The sequence below is a fragment of the Piliocolobus tephrosceles genome, chromosome 1 (genome assembly GCF_002776525.5).
Source record: "Piliocolobus tephrosceles isolate RC106 chromosome 1, ASM277652v3, whole genome shotgun sequence".
NCBI lineage: Eukaryota > Metazoa > Chordata > Mammalia > Primates > Cercopithecidae > Piliocolobus > Piliocolobus tephrosceles.
In genome coordinates, this window is record NC_045434.1 from 29010415 (window position 1) to 29027037 (window position 16623).

Below are 16623 nucleotides of genomic sequence, written 5' to 3' on the forward strand. Positions count from 1 at the left end.
ATATCAGAATTAGGGTGAAGCAAAGATAGTTTTGTGTTTTTGTACTTTACATCCTCCAGATTGTCAAACAGGCAACATACACACACACTCAATTTCAGAAGAATGAGAGACAGAAGTAACAAAAGAAAAAAACCTCCAGACCCAATGATTATTACTCCAAGAATATAGATCTTTGTTTAAGCAATCTTCCTCTGAATGTCAGTGGTTGTAGGAGTCTTAGTATATTTTTATCATCTTCATAAAGTTATTTTTCTGTAAACTAAAGGTTTGCCTAAATTGAGATAAGCTCCTTTAAATTTTAATTTATTTATTAATTGGTTATGAGTATTTACAGTGACAGAAGTAGTTCTGGTTTTGGCAACTTTGGAAGTAGCTCCCCAACTTTGGGACATGTACGTGTTGTCTGTATGGTGACTCAGCTGTGGTCTGGTGCTATTATCACTTACATTCTATTTTTGAATATTGGAAACAAGAAATTTGCAACAGCCCAACCTAGCAAATTTCTTCTGATTTTGCTTTCATCTTTCCTTTTAACAAAAATTAACTTAAATTTCCTAAAACGGTCTTCAGGTCTTTTTTTATCTTGATCATTTACTAAGGTTCTTGGGCCCTAGGAATGTCTGAGAAGGTGCACTCAGTAATTCATGTGTAGGAATTGTTGAAAAAATTATCTTCAGGCCTTTTGGGAGTTCTGTAGTTGGATGTAGGTGACAGCTTTATCAGCTACAGTATTCAGTGAACCTCAGGGAAGTTTAAAACCCCTGATGATAGCTGCTCTTTTAATGGCTTCATTTTAATTCTGTACTCCAGAAAGAAATGATTCTATTCACAGAATTTTACAGTTGTGTGTGGTTTTTTTTTGGTTGCTTTAATGCATTGCATTATTTTTTCCTAGGAAGTTTTTACATGTGAAGCAAGTATAATTGTATTTAAATTGAACTTCGATTTTCTGCCTCATAATATAAAGAAACGGTAAATAAGATCAACTGCACACCTATGCTACTATTTTGCTATATAGTTTATTATGACTGCCCATGCTGCTTTCATGTTAGTTGAATTTTATTGCCTCTGCTTTCTCTAGGACTTTATTAACTTTGATATAGTGTATCTATACTCATCCATGTAAATGATTTTGAGGAACAAAACAATTGACAGATTTTTGCTTTACAATATCTGTGATTTTTGTTTCATACCTTTGTCCATGTTTCAATCTTTGTAACCAGACCTAGTTCTATATTGCATAGATCTTATAATCCCTTAATACCCTGATGCTAAAATGAATGAGCTTTAAAAATGCCTGTTAAACAAATAGTATAAAGGATAAAATAATTTAAAATTTCTTTACAGTTACAAGTGATGAAAGTAGAATTCCTAAAATATAAATTACTCTTGTGTCATTTTCCCCCAATCTTTAGGTGTTATCTTCTTACAAATGAAACCACTGGGGTTTTTCTTGTGATTATAGTATTTCATTATTTGAGTATGTAAACATTATGATGATGGTGTTACGGAATTAACAGCAGCAAAGGAATCTCTCTGAGTCAAAAAGAGCCTTCATCACGATCAACAGTACAATTGTTTTATGTCAATAAGGCATTTCTCATAGGACTATATTTGGTCATCTCAGTAGCTTTTGGAAACACATGTTTTATCTCACAGTATTTGTAGATCACTTTTTGTGGTGGGGTGAGCATCAACACTGTCTTAACCATACCCTTCCAGCCTCATCAAATTCGAAGTGAATGATTGGCGGTGGAGAGAGGTTTTCAGTGAAACCATTCTTGATAATGTAGGGTTGGAAAAATTCAAAGGTACGTTATCATGGTAACAGTGTTTTACTAGTGATGACCTGATATACTAAGAAAAAGTCTTCAAATAAGTCTATGACATGATTAAATAAGAGATTTAAGGAAAGGGAAAAGACAAAAACAAAACACCTGAAAGACATTCCAGTCAAGCCCAGTGCTTCTATAATAGATGCCCCAAGGTGTGGTAAGAAGTATTTCTGATTCAACACTTTCATTCCCTCACCTGTTAAAGTAGTAAACCTTTAAAAGAAAGCTTTTAAATTAAAATTTTCAGCCACTTGGGAGGCTGAGGTAGGACCATTGCTTAAAGCCAGGAATTGGAGATGAGCTTGGGAAACAACAAAACCCCATCTCTAAAAAAAAAAAAAAAAAAAAAAAAAAAGCAAAATTAGCTGGGCGTGGCATGTAGTTACAGTTATGTGGGAGGATCCCTTGAGTTCAGCAGTTCGAGGCTGCAGTCAGCTATGATCACGCCACTGCACTTCAGCCTGGATGACAGAACAAGACTCTGTCTCTAAAAAAAAAAAAATAGTAGTGATAAAAGTATGTTTTAAACAATGTAAAACTTTATATAACAGCATTTTTCTTAAATACTATGTGAACAATTTCATGAGAAAGAAAGATATGGTAATTTTTATAAATGTCTTCACATTTACAATGCTGGTGTTTTTATTGGTTAAATTGAATTAGATTTCTCAATAGCTATTTTTAAAAACTGCAGTAGGAAGGGCTGTCTATTGTATTTTTTAGAAACAAGCTGGTTTCTACAATATTATTCACGTTTTGTAAACAGCATCATTGAACCTGCACATAGAAGGTTAAATGTTTGCAGACCATTCTTTTTTGCCTCAAAGATCAGAGACAAATTACTATTTTTATTTTACATTCCCTTGATGAGGATAATGATAAACAGCTGTCACTTCAGTGCTTCAACTGCAAAGAACCTTATTGCAATCCTATAATTTAAACAAAGAAAAAATATAGTCATACACAATATACATACGGAAAAGAACACAATGGAGGATTTGGTTAGAACTGGGGTTAGAGAAAAGGGAGTGTTTTCTCTCTGCAATTACTCACGTAAAAGAAAAATTCTATTCATATGCATTTTTCCCATTCATCTTAGACATTGGTAGAAGAGGCAGTTTACTGTTTCTTTCTTTCTTTCTAAAATGAGGAAAGAAATCAAATTTGCATTCTGAACTCTGTGATTCCCCATCATGTCCACTGTATTATCAGAATTGTTAAGATTTGCATGTCACTACATGTCTGCAAGTATTTCCAAAAGCTAAGAAGAATTTCAAATTGTTTTATTGATTATTTACTAAAGCCTCTAATTTTTTTTAATGCTAAGAACTAAACCAGAGTTCTCTATTCACTCTGACACTTTGTTTTCTAATTGCATCTGGTTTCAAAAAGTGAAAGTCAGTGGCTTTTGCTTATTTTGATATGCAAAAAAGTGAAGCATGGCTAAATGTTAAGAAAGCTGTAAAATGGGGAAATTTAGTGTTTCTATATGAAAATGTGGATGGTAATATAATTTTCTTGGTGTTTCATATTCCTAGAGGTGAATTTAACATGTTATTTATTCTACTTTTCTCCTTTGACTCAATCATTTATTTTTTATAAATATCAGTACTTTAAGAAATTTTTCCAGAAATTCTATGTTCTGGTTTCTTAATACCTAAGGAAAAAATTGACTTAAAAGAATATTTATCTAGCATTTATTGAACAAATTTCAGTTCTCAGAGCTTGAATATATTCTTATATGGGTTGGTTGTGGTACAGATCTACATAAAGTACATAGCACAGTACCTGGAATACAATATTTGCTCAATAAATGTTCCTGGAAAGTCGTAATAGGTTTATGCTGAAATGCCATTACCTGCGACTGCTAAACACAATGGCAAAATCTAAAATCCAAGAATGTTTTAGATCAGAGAGACAAATGGAATCGTGTTATATTCCTAATGGAGGCTTGTATTTCTTTACATAGAAGATGTTTTCTTCAGAAAGCTGTAGGTCATCGTCTGTTCTCATTGATATATATATATATATATTTCCTAATCACTTTATCATCCTCATTATCATCAAGTTGTAGTAACTCCTAACTCCTAAACTTGGAATTTCTCTGGTCTGTGGTTTCTTACAAGTAGGCTTTCCTGGAGGCCCTAAAATGCACAGGAGCCTCAGAAATGTCCTCATACTATTGTCCCAAATCATGAGGTCATGCTCTCAGGACTGGGAAATGAGTTGAGCATGCATTATTTTAATGTGTTTTTTAGAACAATAGATATTTCTGAGTGAGAGAAGCCTATATAAATGATTAGAACCAATTCTATCATTATTGTTGATTTTGTGGCCCATCAATATGCTTTTCACAGAAGCATATTGATTCAAAGGAAAGGCTTGTCATTTAATATCCAGTTAAGCTATTTAGCACAGTGCTATGCCTAGATCTGATTGGATGATTGAAAACCTGGCAGATCAAAGTATGTACATTTCCAAAGAAAAGTACTTCATGTCTACATGGAAGCAATAAATTATTTCCCCATTTTACATTCATAATTAAATCTTTCCAAATGCTAGAAAGTAGCCAGACCACTAGCAATAATACCTGTGTCATGTTCTGGGGCTTAGATGGTTCAAGCTGACTTGAAATGGAGACCATTTGTTCTAAATTGATTTCAATGCCAAGCCAATAGGTCAGCCCTTAATGATGAAGATGCCATTCCAGCTCAGCCTCTGCTGGATAAGCCACCATTAATTAAGTCAAGTCTCATAGTATAGAAAACAGATGCTTTTCTCATGTTGCACAAATAAATTCTTTGTGTATAGATGTGTTCTGTTTTATTCAAAGAATAACAAGTTGGAAGTTATAATTGTAAGTTTTTCACAATGGAGCCAGTCTTTAGTAGTGATGACAGAAGCATGAACTTACATAACAAATTCCAGCAAGTGCATGGAAGAATAAATTATCTTCTATATCTCTTATTTTGGCTTCAGGCCAGCCCGACAAAATTTAGCTTTGAATGTGGGCGGATCCAAATGCTGATCCATCCCAGAGCAGACCTAGAAGTGCCAGAACAATGCCAAGGTTATTTCTAATCTATAGAATCCCTGGAGACTCCTCTCAGAGGTTTACATTTGCATTGTATGTTTGGATTCAATTCTTTGGCCAGCTTGCAAATGGCTTAAGATTAGATTGTTCTCTGGAGGTATGTTGTTAGGTACACTGTTTATTTGGTTATTCATCTCAGCATTCATTCAGAATTAGAATACTTACTTGCTTTCCCTAGAATGTGGCAGGCTAAAAATTGAGTAATAACTGCAGGTTCCCCCATCTCCTTTCAGAAAGGAGATGATGCATGATAAGATAAAAATGTTACCATCTACTGATATAAACTCCAAGTATGCTAATCAGAAGTTGATCATCTGATAACATCTGACATTTATTTTCTTCTGAATGAATATGAGATAATCCATGGTTTGTTTCTTTTCTTTTAGGCTGAAAATGATGAGAATGGCCAAGCAGAAAACTTTTCCATGGACCCACAATTGGAGAGGCAAGTGGAGACCATTCGCAACCTCGTAGACTCCTACATGTCCATTATCAACAAATGTATCCGAGATCTAATTCCAAAAACAATAATGCACCTTATGATCAATAACGTAAGTGATTATAAACTACCTCCATTTAACTTCTAACCCATCCGAGTGTGGAAGTTGCATATATTATCTTCAGTTTCTTTGTGTATTTTCTGGATAGTTGAAATACTATTACCCAGATTCATCGTTTTCCTTTACACGTGATATGTGACTGACCAATGAAAGAGAACTTAGGGAAGAAAACTTAAAACTTCTAGCTATAGGACTGAGGTATTCCCCACTGGCTGTCTTCTAGAAGAGTATGAGTTTGCTCACAGTAAAGCAGAACAAAAACACCATAATCCTGGGCATCGTGTAAATTAATTGCAAAACCAGCAATGAAACCAGATGCCCTGGCTCCTAGACTTTGAGATTAAAGGCAAAGGATATATTTGTTCCTATGCCCGTGCGTGTACATGCATGTGCACACACATGTATAAAATATGTTAATATGATTATTTCAGCTTCTAAAATCTATGGAATGCTATTTTAACCTGGGAAAGGGGTTCTTGCTTTATGCCCTTGGATTAAAAAGTCAGAGAATTTTATTTTTCTAAGGTAAGATGCTATAACCTCAAATCTGAAAGTATCCTGCTTGACTAGCCATCAATGGGTCTAAATAACCTTTTCAAGGTTATTTATGGTAGTCAGAGTATGATACTTAAATTATGTCTGATTTAGTTCTTTTGGTAGTTAGCTTTTTACAGTACAAATAATACCACAAGTTATTTGAGAAATAGTCTTTTAGATAAGATAGGTTATAATGAGGTGTTTTATAGGGGGCCTTTCTGAATCTTGACAAGTGAGACACCAATAATTTTATTCCTAGTTATCTTCTAAGGACATCTTTTTATATAATCCAATGATAAATCATGAGCATTGCTTGTAAGAAATTAAAATTGATGGCAAAGTAGTAAACAGAGCCCCAAAGTAGAATTTAGGAGAAACCTGGGTTCTAAACCTGGTTCTGCTACAAGCTCCGTTGACCTAAGGTGAGTCTCTTTCATGTGTCTGTTTCCTCCATATGTAAAATACTAATTGTAGTAAGTGTATCTGACTTAGGGATTTGTTCCAGAAGATGGTACATATGAAAGTACTGTGAAAAATATAATTGTAAGAAAGTAATATGACTGTCTATTTAAGAACTGTAAATAGCCCTTATTTATATTTCTTGGTTCATTTCAAAATTTTATTTCTAAATACGACAGTCCATTCATTGTCCATGATCTCTGCATTCCTTGACTGCAAGAAACCCCAAGCATTCATGTGAACAATCTTATTTTTAACACTATTTTCATACACATGTTTATTCGAACAAGGTTAGCTGAATGCTTTGAAGAATCAGCAACAGGTAAGCAATAAATTAGAAATGTGCAAACTATGAATTGCATTCTTAAGCTTGACCAATGGCTTACTGTGTAACCTGAAGCAAATCATTTTGCCCCTTTGAGTTGAAGTCAGTCTCTTCTAAAACTACATTGAGATACCTCACAGAATCATCAGAGATTATAATAAAAGTGAGTATAAGACATTTAGAAAGATATAAAGTATTAAACAGTCTGTGTATTTTTAAAAGTATCTTCTTCATTTACTTAAATGAATTCAGGTTGTTTTGCTGTGGTATATCCAGGCACTTGTTTATTTAAACATTTTCCTGATTAAGGATCATTTATCTTTTCATTGTTTCACCGAGAGTCATTAGTGCTGCCATCAGTTCAAACACTGCTTTGCTCTGCACTATATTAAATCATCAGCACAGGAAATAGCACTTCCTGCCTATAGCTATGAGGAGTAGCTTGACACGAATTAGCTAAAAGGAAAAAAGAAAAAAAAAACCCTTTTGCAAATCTATCCTACTTTCACCTTCGCAAGAAAAACATACACACATGCACACACACATACATACACACACACACACACACATACACACACAAAGAAAGAAAGAAGGAAATGCAGGGGTAGTTTCCCTCACTCTTCACTGGTGTGTTTTCTTGCTTTAATCAAATGACTAAACCTCCACCTACAGGATATTATCCTCAGAGGTAAAGTTCTGATAGTTGTCTTGAGAGAGACCTCACATAAGAGTCGTGAGAAAGGAGACTTCAATTAAGATCTGATCTCCAAGGTCAAATCTTGAAGCAAAAACTAATAGGAATGTGGAGAAGGCGAAAGTATCATGCAGTGCTGAATTCTTATGAAATTGTGGCTATCTTTGTTTGAAATTTAACTTTTTGTATCTACCAGAAATTAGTTTTACATATCTAGAATGACTGCTTTTCTTGGGTATTATTTTATGTGCTTTTTAAACTTATATATAAAAAGGTATAGTTTTACATATAATACATATATTTTAAAATTATATATGTATAATTCTATATATGAAAAATATATATCTCTTTTATTAATGTAGTCATATTCTCGTGGCATCTTATTGTACAGAATGCTCAAGCCTATTTTCTTCATTCCATATGTGACCTGTTGAGTCCATGGAAACTGAAACAGTGAACACCCAGCACTGTGTCATCTAGATTTTTAAATTTGATTCAAAGCGAAGAGATCTTCAAATGAAAGAACTAATAATAAAATCACAACTAGAAAACTAGTCTTTTCACTCCTAATTCTAAATTCCTTTCACTTAACCCTGCTGCATCTTTAAATGAGTTTGGATCAAAAAGTTAATTGTTCCTCCAGAATCAATAAATGCCTAAAACAGGGTCCTCTATTTCTTCCTGGTCTATCAAAAGCGGTGTTCTGGCCTTTCCTCTTTGAAATGGGAATGAAAAAGAATATGTTTCGGCCTTCTGAAAAAGAATATGTTTCAGCCAACGTTCATAAAGTTCAGAATTTGGTGGGCAGTTTCCTTTGAAAGTTTACATTAAGTGTTCTGCCACTCAAGTCTCCATATGGAATTGTTTAAGAAGTTTAAAGCCTAGCAATAAATGCCTTGCCTCAGACATACTGTAAGCCTTTGTCTATTGAAATGCAGCAGCTGTTTCGTTACTTAAACATACCAGGTAACAGCAGCACAAAGAAATAGCAAGTTTATGACAGACGGTTGTTCTGGACAGGCTACAGTCAAAGCGGCAGAGTTTTGCTCAGGACTTTAAAGCTAACACACACATAACACCCCATGGTAAGCCCATTTGGATGGCCTCTTCTCTGCAGCTCACCCCACCAGAAGTTCTCCATCAAAGAATGAAGTGCATCCAGCTTGATTCTAAAAATGTGTTTGGTGTGGCAAAGTGGTACATAATTCTGTTTGAACCTGTCAGCCAACCACATGTTGGATATCCATTATTTTCCATAGCTTAAAAATGAAGAAATTGAGGTTCTGAGATGTTGACTTGCCCACGATCACACAGCTGGGGGTGGCAGAGTCAAGACTGAAATCCAGGTCTTCTCACTCAGAGTCTGATGTTCTCACCATTTGAACATTGGATAATGCACGGGACAGGGTTAGGTAACTCTAAGTCAGTCCTCTCCAACTAGAGGACTCCTACCCGCACAGGGTATGCATGACTTATTTTCCCAGAGGGTTAATTTGACTTGAAGATTTAATTGGGATTTGTTTGAACATGAGAAACAATGTTTTAAATCTTTCTCATATTTAAACAAACCCAGATAATACAAAAGAGAATGTAAACGTTTTTAGGAATTTTTTAAAAAACCAAATTTGAAACATAGAGCCATTTCACACTGGAGTGTGTGCTGCAGCCTGCGTCCCTGGACCCCTCTGGAGGTCCACAGTTACTTTCCTTGGCCATTGGCATTTTGGTGGAAAATTAGTAACATGTGCCCTAGTTTCAAAACTTGCTGTAACTTTAATGCATATGAAGTGAAGTGTTATTTTAAATGTTCATTATTTTAGGGGAAAGTACATCTTAAATACCAGAGCTTTATCCTGGCATTTAAAGCACTGATTTGTTGCCACCAGCCAGGAATTCAGCATACTGCTCAAGAAAACGATCACAACTAGGACTCCATAAGCCCCGCTCTCCTCTCCCCGGCCCCCACCTCCCATCGTCACTCCCCGCCAAGGCTAACACTCTTCTCTTTCTTAAATTATAGATTAGTTTTACCTGTTTTTGCACTTGGCAATAATATACTATATGCCTTTTGCGTCTAACTTCTTTTGCTTAACATTACGTTTGTGAGTCAAAGCACTTTTTAAAGCAGGAAAACTTCCTTGGTCTTTAGCAGAATTAAATCCCTGGAAAAAGGAAAGGAGGACTAAGTAGATATGAGAGAACTGTGATATCTCAAAGAATCACAAAATTCTAACCAAGCCCCCTCCCCAAAACTGAACAAAATTAAACTTCTCAATTACATTTTAATACATGTATTATGTGAATGAGAGGTATCACTGTGTTCCATACTGTGACCCTCCAATTCTAGAAACAAAGAGATTTTAAGGAAATGGTCTCCTTGGTAACTGACCTGTAGGAAACTGTAGGAAAACCCTAGAAATGTCTCTTCTATTTGTGAAGGATTTAAAATGGTCTCAGTCATAGCAAAGAAGGTTTAAGATCCAAATATATTATGGATTGCTAGAGAAGGGTTAAAGTAAGAGAGGAAAACATGTGGAACGTTTTTAATGACCTCACATTCCTTTACACTGAGCAGAGCGACATGGTGCAGTAATGCCTGTTTATCTAGCCTAGAGTTTGAGCTGGAATGGGGTTTCATGTGTGAGAACTTTTACAAACCATACAGAGATGTATAGGTTATAAGGTGTTATAATTAAAAACATAAATATTATTTCAAATCTCGAATTTAAGTATAATCACTTTGTTATGTTCGGTGAAGTATTTTGTAAATGCTATCATCTAAAATTCACTTGGCCCCTAACTGTCATGCAGAATTCTTGATTTAAATATTTGTACCACTGGCATACAGGCTTCTCAGAAAGTCCCTGAAGTGTCTGGAAACTCCCGGAAGTCCCCTACCTTCATTCCAGACTCCAATTTTAGTGTCACAAAGCTAGGTTAGCAGAAGGAGAGAAGAGTCTTTCTAAAATTTTGCTTAAATGCAAAATAAAATGTTAACCTATATGCTGTATTTAGCTGTCGCTTGATACCTGTACTATTGCAACAGCTATCTATTGTTCTCCTGTCTCGATGTACCTAATGCCAATTTAGCCTATAGAGAGTAAAAATCACAGCATTTTTGGAAGGGGTACTAACTGTCTGCTAGGCATCATGCTAGACAACTTATGTTCATTCTTTCCCTTAATCCTCACAACACTTGAGGTAGCTCTACCCTTATCCCTGTTTTACAGATGAGGAACCTGAGATTCAAACAGTTTGCATTATTTGCCCAAGAACAGTAATTGTTAGAACTAGAACTTGAATCCACAGCCTGTGCTCTGAATCCACTGTATTGCACAGCAGGCAAGTTCCAGTGTGTCATAACTGATGTGGAAGATTCAAGGCACATCTTTGGTCAGAATGCTGAAACAGGCCCTTATTTTACTTCATGGTTTGACAGTTGATTCTTAATTCAGCTCTGCTTTAAATCTATTCTTGGAAGAATCTTCTTTTAAATTGTATTTAATAGATTCTAAGTGATATTCCAGTAATACGTAAAGTTTCTAAAGAGTTTAACCCAACCAATGGTCAATGCCAGGAAAATTGTCTGGTTTTGAGTTTTGAATTGCACCATGCATCCAAGTGCATATACACACCCAACAGTGGGAGATTTGTGCAAATATCCATGATTCCCTGCATACCTGCAAGTACATTTAGAAGTGAATGCATCTTTAAGGAAGGGAATGAAATATTCCTAAAGCCAAATTTGCTGCCTTCCCTCTAAAGCTGACTTTCTTTTCTGATGTTTGATTTTCTATTCTCCCACTCACCCAAATGTCAATGGTTGAGGTGTCTTTGTTCCTTTCTTCCTTACCCTTCACATCCCAACAGCACCAAGTCCAGTTCATTATTCCCTTATAATGTCATTATATGTATCCATTTTTTATACTACTGCATTATTACTAAATGAAACCTTTAAAATCTTATGAATGATCTACAATAGCCTTCTAACAGATTTCTTTATTTTCACTACCACCCTTGCAAATTCTTTTTCAATGTTAGCCAGATTAATTTTCCTAAAACTCTCTTTTATTGTTTCACTTACTTGCTTAAAAGCTTTCGATGGCCCCTCATTGCCAAGTGAATAAAGTTCAAACACTTTTCCTTGGCATTCAAGGCCTTCACATCTGCCCCAGGATTCCTGGCCAAACTTACCTTCCACAATTATCATGCATAAACCTCTACTCCACCAGAGGGTTTCCTAAATACATCTTGTGTATTAGATTACTTCACCTTTGAATCACTCTTGATTTATAAAATATGTACAGAAAACACTTTATTTCACCACAATAAACCTTTGCTTTAGCTGAATTTTTTGATTAGTAGAATTATTTACATGTTTTGATGCCTTTAAAACATAATGAAGCTATCTGTTTTAGGTTCTTGTCATCTCTGAATTACAAATTTAACCATATCTTAAAAATTTTGAGCATCCGACAGCTATTCTGTTATCTGCCTGATTTTTAACAATTAAATATATATTTGCCTTTGACCTTTCTTAAAGATACTCATGAGTCTAGATAAGAATTAGCTTTCTCATGTAACAGAGAAACTGAAAAATTCAAACTGGTTTATTTTTATTAGGCTTAAGTTAATTGCTGCACCATTGTAAAATAAATGATGCTTAAACAAAAATTTACTTTTCTAAGCACTCAATCACAGTGAGATAATGGGGTAAGGGAACGGGCACTGGACTTCAAGTCAGAAGATTCTGGATTCAACTGAATGCTGTGTGACCTAACGCAAGATACTTAAATTCTCGGAACTTGTTTCTATATCTATGAAACTGGAATACTAATACATGTTTCCTCAGTGTGTGATGAGAATTGTCATATAACTTGTGAAGCCACTTGGTATATACCATACTTCATCGATTCTCACATTCACTTCTGTTTATTTAATATTTCTGAAATGAAGGTGCATCTTACACTCAATGGCATCTTGACATCCTGTCATAGTTTGATTGATGGTATTTTTTTTTTTTTTGTCTTAATAGCACATACGATAGAAGTGTTTCTTAAAATCACTGGTGTCTTAGAGTTGATGAGATACAGTGGCTGGCACTCCCACCCTCAGTGTTGTGCACCATATTCATCCTCTCCATTTTCATCCTGCAACAAAATGCCCCTCCCCTGAGACTCCCACACAGTGTTCATACTTTAGTTTGTTTTTATATATTAGCTAACTATGTAACCTCATGTCAGTCCTCATCACTGTTAACTAACTTGTATTGTAAACTTCTGGAAAACAGAGTGCATCTCTTTCAGTTGTTTATAAATCAACCTGCATAGTTATATAAGATTCTGTATTTAATAAATATTCACTTACTGGTGCTAATTTCACTTTTGAGACAACATTGAAACTTGGCATCTCAATAATTTTCCAGTGATTTTGGTAAAAGCTAGGGAAAGGACTGCGAATGCCAAGGAATGGAAAATGTGTGATTACATAGGTTTCTTCACATCACTGTTTTCTGTTGAAAATACTGCTGCTTACCTCATAGTACCTACCCTCTTCTATAAGCCAAACAGCTCCAGACAATACTGTGACATGCTCACAAAGCCAACAGGCCCTGTTCTGCTGATGGTCGGGTTTGGCCTTCTTCTACTCATCTCTATCATCCTTCAGTGTTGACAGTCAGAAGACAGAGGAAAACTGTTACTGTCACCAGTACTGGGGATAGAGACAAAATAAGAGTAAACAGATGCTTGGTGCTTCACTTTTGCCAGGGTGGACTTTGGTGGACTTTGTCCAGACTCTGTCTGCCACAGCCATGTTTCTACCTCCACTCAGTCATTCATTTATTCCCATTTATATTTCTCTGTGGTGATCTGACAGGTTAAAGATTTCATAAATTCAGAGCTCCTAGCACAGCTGTATTCTTCAGAGGACCAAAATACTCTGATGGAGGAATCTGCTGAGCAGGCTCAGCGCCGGGATGAGATGCTACGAATGTATCAAGCCCTAAAAGAAGCCCTTGGGATAATTGGGGACATCAGCACGGCCACCGTGTCCACTCCGGCACCCCCTCCAGTGGATGATTCCTGGATACAACACTCTCGCAGGTAAGGAGATGGCCCCACAACCCCAAGCCCTGCCACGCTTGTCTGATATTTTCTGAGAGTGCTTTCCTAAACCAAGATGGAGCTACAGAAAAAAAGGAAAAGATATTTACATTCAGGAGTAAGGATCAGATTATACTAACTCCCTTCAAAATGCAGCACAGTGCATCCTCATGATGGAATGTTATATAGTCATTAAAAAGAACAAGACAGTTCTACTAGGTCCTAAAATGAAAAGATAATCCAGTTAATGGGAAGCTTAAAAAAAAAAAAAAAGGAGGTTGTAGGCTGGGCACGGTGGCTCACACCTGTAATCCCAGCACTTTGGGAGGCCAAGGCAAGTGGATCACCTGATGTCAGGAGTTTGAGACCAGACTGGCCAACATAGTGAAAAACTGTCTCTACTAAGAATACAAAAATTAGCTGGGGGTGGTGGCACACACCTGTGATCCCAGCTATCCAGGAGGCTGAGACAGGAGAATTGCTTGAATTCAGGAGTCAGAGGTTGCAGTGAGCTGAGATCATGCCACTGCACTCCAGCCTGGGTGACAGAGCAAGACTCTGCCTCAAAAAAAAAAAAGGCGGTTGTAGAACACTGTGTTCTATGATATACAGAAAAGCAATTTATATATAGAGAGAGAAAATATATACTTATAGAAATGTAGAACACAGTTAAAAAAGATGCACAAGAAACTTCTACGGTTGTTTCAACAGAGTGAAGGGGTAGGGAGAGGAAAACTTACTTTTCTCCGTTTACCCTTTTATACCTTTGACTTTCATAACACGAACCTGACTTATTCAGTCCAAAAATAATTTTTAAAAAGCAGGAAGTTACAAAACATTTTTGAGACTAATTCAGACAGAAAGGAGGAGTGAGCAAACTATGATTTCTCTTTTTCCTCAGGTCACCTCCTCCAAGTCCCACAACCCAAAGGAGGCCAACACTAAGTGCTCCCCTCACAAGGCCCACATCCGGCCGAGGACCAGCTCCTGCCATTCCCTCTCCAGGCCCCCACTCTGGGGCTCCCCCAGTCCCATTCCGTCCAGGCCCATTACCTCCTTTCCCCAGCAGCAGTGACGCCTTCGGAGCCCCTCCACAAGTTCCGTCTAGGCCCACGAGGGCCCCACCCAGTGTCCCAAGGTAAGGCATGGAGCAGAAATTTGGGGGGTGGTGTGGCTTGGTTCTCTTCTCATAGAATGACAGACAAAATTTATTTGAAAAAGAAAATTGCAAAGATCTTGTCATACGTGTTTGCGGTTTTCACAATGAACAGAGACTATAGGAAAATTGCCAACCCTGTTATGCCATTTAAAAATCACTTGTGATCATTGAAATTTCTCATTTATCAATTGGCACAAACTAAATAAGACTAAAGAACACTGGGTCCCAATGAATGACATTTTGGCAGCTATTGGGAGAATTTGAGGACTTTGAAACAAAAGAGTTATGGAGGATTGTAGCAAGCTGTGTGTTCTATAGGTCATGTGAGTTCCATGGACTAAGGTCTTGCCTTCTCCATTACCAAAAGAATTCTAGAAAACCACTGACTTAGAGAATTTTATCCATCTGCCTTCTGAAATGTGATCCTTATACCCAGTTTTACCAATTTTCATATAGACTGAATAAATCTGGCTGATCGATCTGCAATTGTTTTTTTAAAAACTACAGATAGAAATTTTAATATAGGCATGATTGTTGTATACAGTCACTAATCGTATATAAGATAGATCATTGTACATTTGAATAATACATGTTGACAATTGTAAGTGGATTTTCAGGCTTAATTGTGAAACAGTACAGCTAATAAATAATGGACCTAGAAACATACATAGTTGGAGCTGTACTCTCACCTTCATACACTTACAGTCAAAATATACACAACGAATATAATCAGAGATTTTGAAGGTATGAAGTACTAAGGTTTTTTCCCCCTCAAAATCAGAAATATAAAGAGGAAAGAAAATTAGCCCATACATAATTTTTTTTAAATTCAATTCAGAGAATTAAAAGATTTATATACTCCACGAAGGAATATCTGACTTTAGACGAACCATGAAAACAGATGTGACTTCTACCCACCCCTGCAGCCTGAGCCACCTTGCCAACTGATTGTGGCACTTACGTTTTATTTTGATCTTCAGGTTTTTGAGTGTAATGAAGAGAAGAAGGGGGATCTTAAACTAGTACACAGAGGGTGGTACAGCAAGAATAAGCAGGAGATTTGCAATCAGAAGACCTGGGTTACTGAAGGTCTTGGGTAACTCATTTAACTCTGAGACGGGAGTTCTTTTTCTCTGAATTCTCTCTGAAACAGGGAGAATTCAATAAGATTGTTCTCCAGATCATATGACATGAGGTATTTGAAAGAGTTTGATTCACTGTAAAGACTATAGTTGTTACCACTGTTATCATTTTGGTCCTAAGCAAAGAGGATATATATATACTCTCAATCCAATTTTTTTCTCTAAATTCAATAGACTTGGCTTATAAATTATTTGGAATGGTGCTAAATTTCCAGTAATAATAGTAATAGCAACAGCCAACATTTATTGTGCTCTCAGTATTACGAGGCATTGCCCTAAGAACTTTGTATATACATTTTTTGTTTAAAGCTCATAACAAATAGGTTATTATCCACATTTTACAGATGCGGCAGTGAGGTTAAACAGGTTGCCCAAGGCTGCTCAGCGAGTGCCTAGTGGAGCTGGACTTTAATCCCATGCAGTCGGCTTCCAGAGCCGTTTCCTGACCATGATCCCAGGGTTTCTCAACCTCATCGGTACTGACGTTTTTGTTGTGGGGAGCTGTCCTGTGGATTATAAGATGTTTAGCAGCATCCCTCGCCTCTACCCTCTAGATTTCAGTTGCACTCCCCAGCTGTGACCACTAAAAATATCTGTAGACACTCCCAATGTCCCTTAGGGGAGTAAAATTCCTCTCCATGTGAGAACCACTGCACTGTAGTATTCAAAAGAATTCCCTTCCATGTAAAAAGCATGAATTTCAGCATTGAGCCT

At 36.4% G+C, this 16623-nt stretch overlaps 1 protein-coding gene across 3 annotated transcripts in view; it reads left to right on the plus strand.

The window, feature by feature from the left end:
- Nucleotides 1-16623, plus strand: part of DNM3 (dynamin 3) — a 566202-nt gene that overhangs the window by 522094 nt on the left and 27485 nt on the right. For all 3 annotated transcript variants that reach the window (XM_023207167.1, XM_023207165.1, XM_023207166.1), the window contains 3 exons: nucleotides 5316-5480; nucleotides 13382-13608; nucleotides 14510-14746. In XM_023207167.1, the coding sequence (XP_023062935.1) occupies nucleotides 5316-5480; nucleotides 13382-13608; nucleotides 14510-14746 (629 nt within the window). The remainder of the gene's footprint in view (nucleotides 1-5315; nucleotides 5481-13381; nucleotides 13609-14509; nucleotides 14747-16623) is intronic.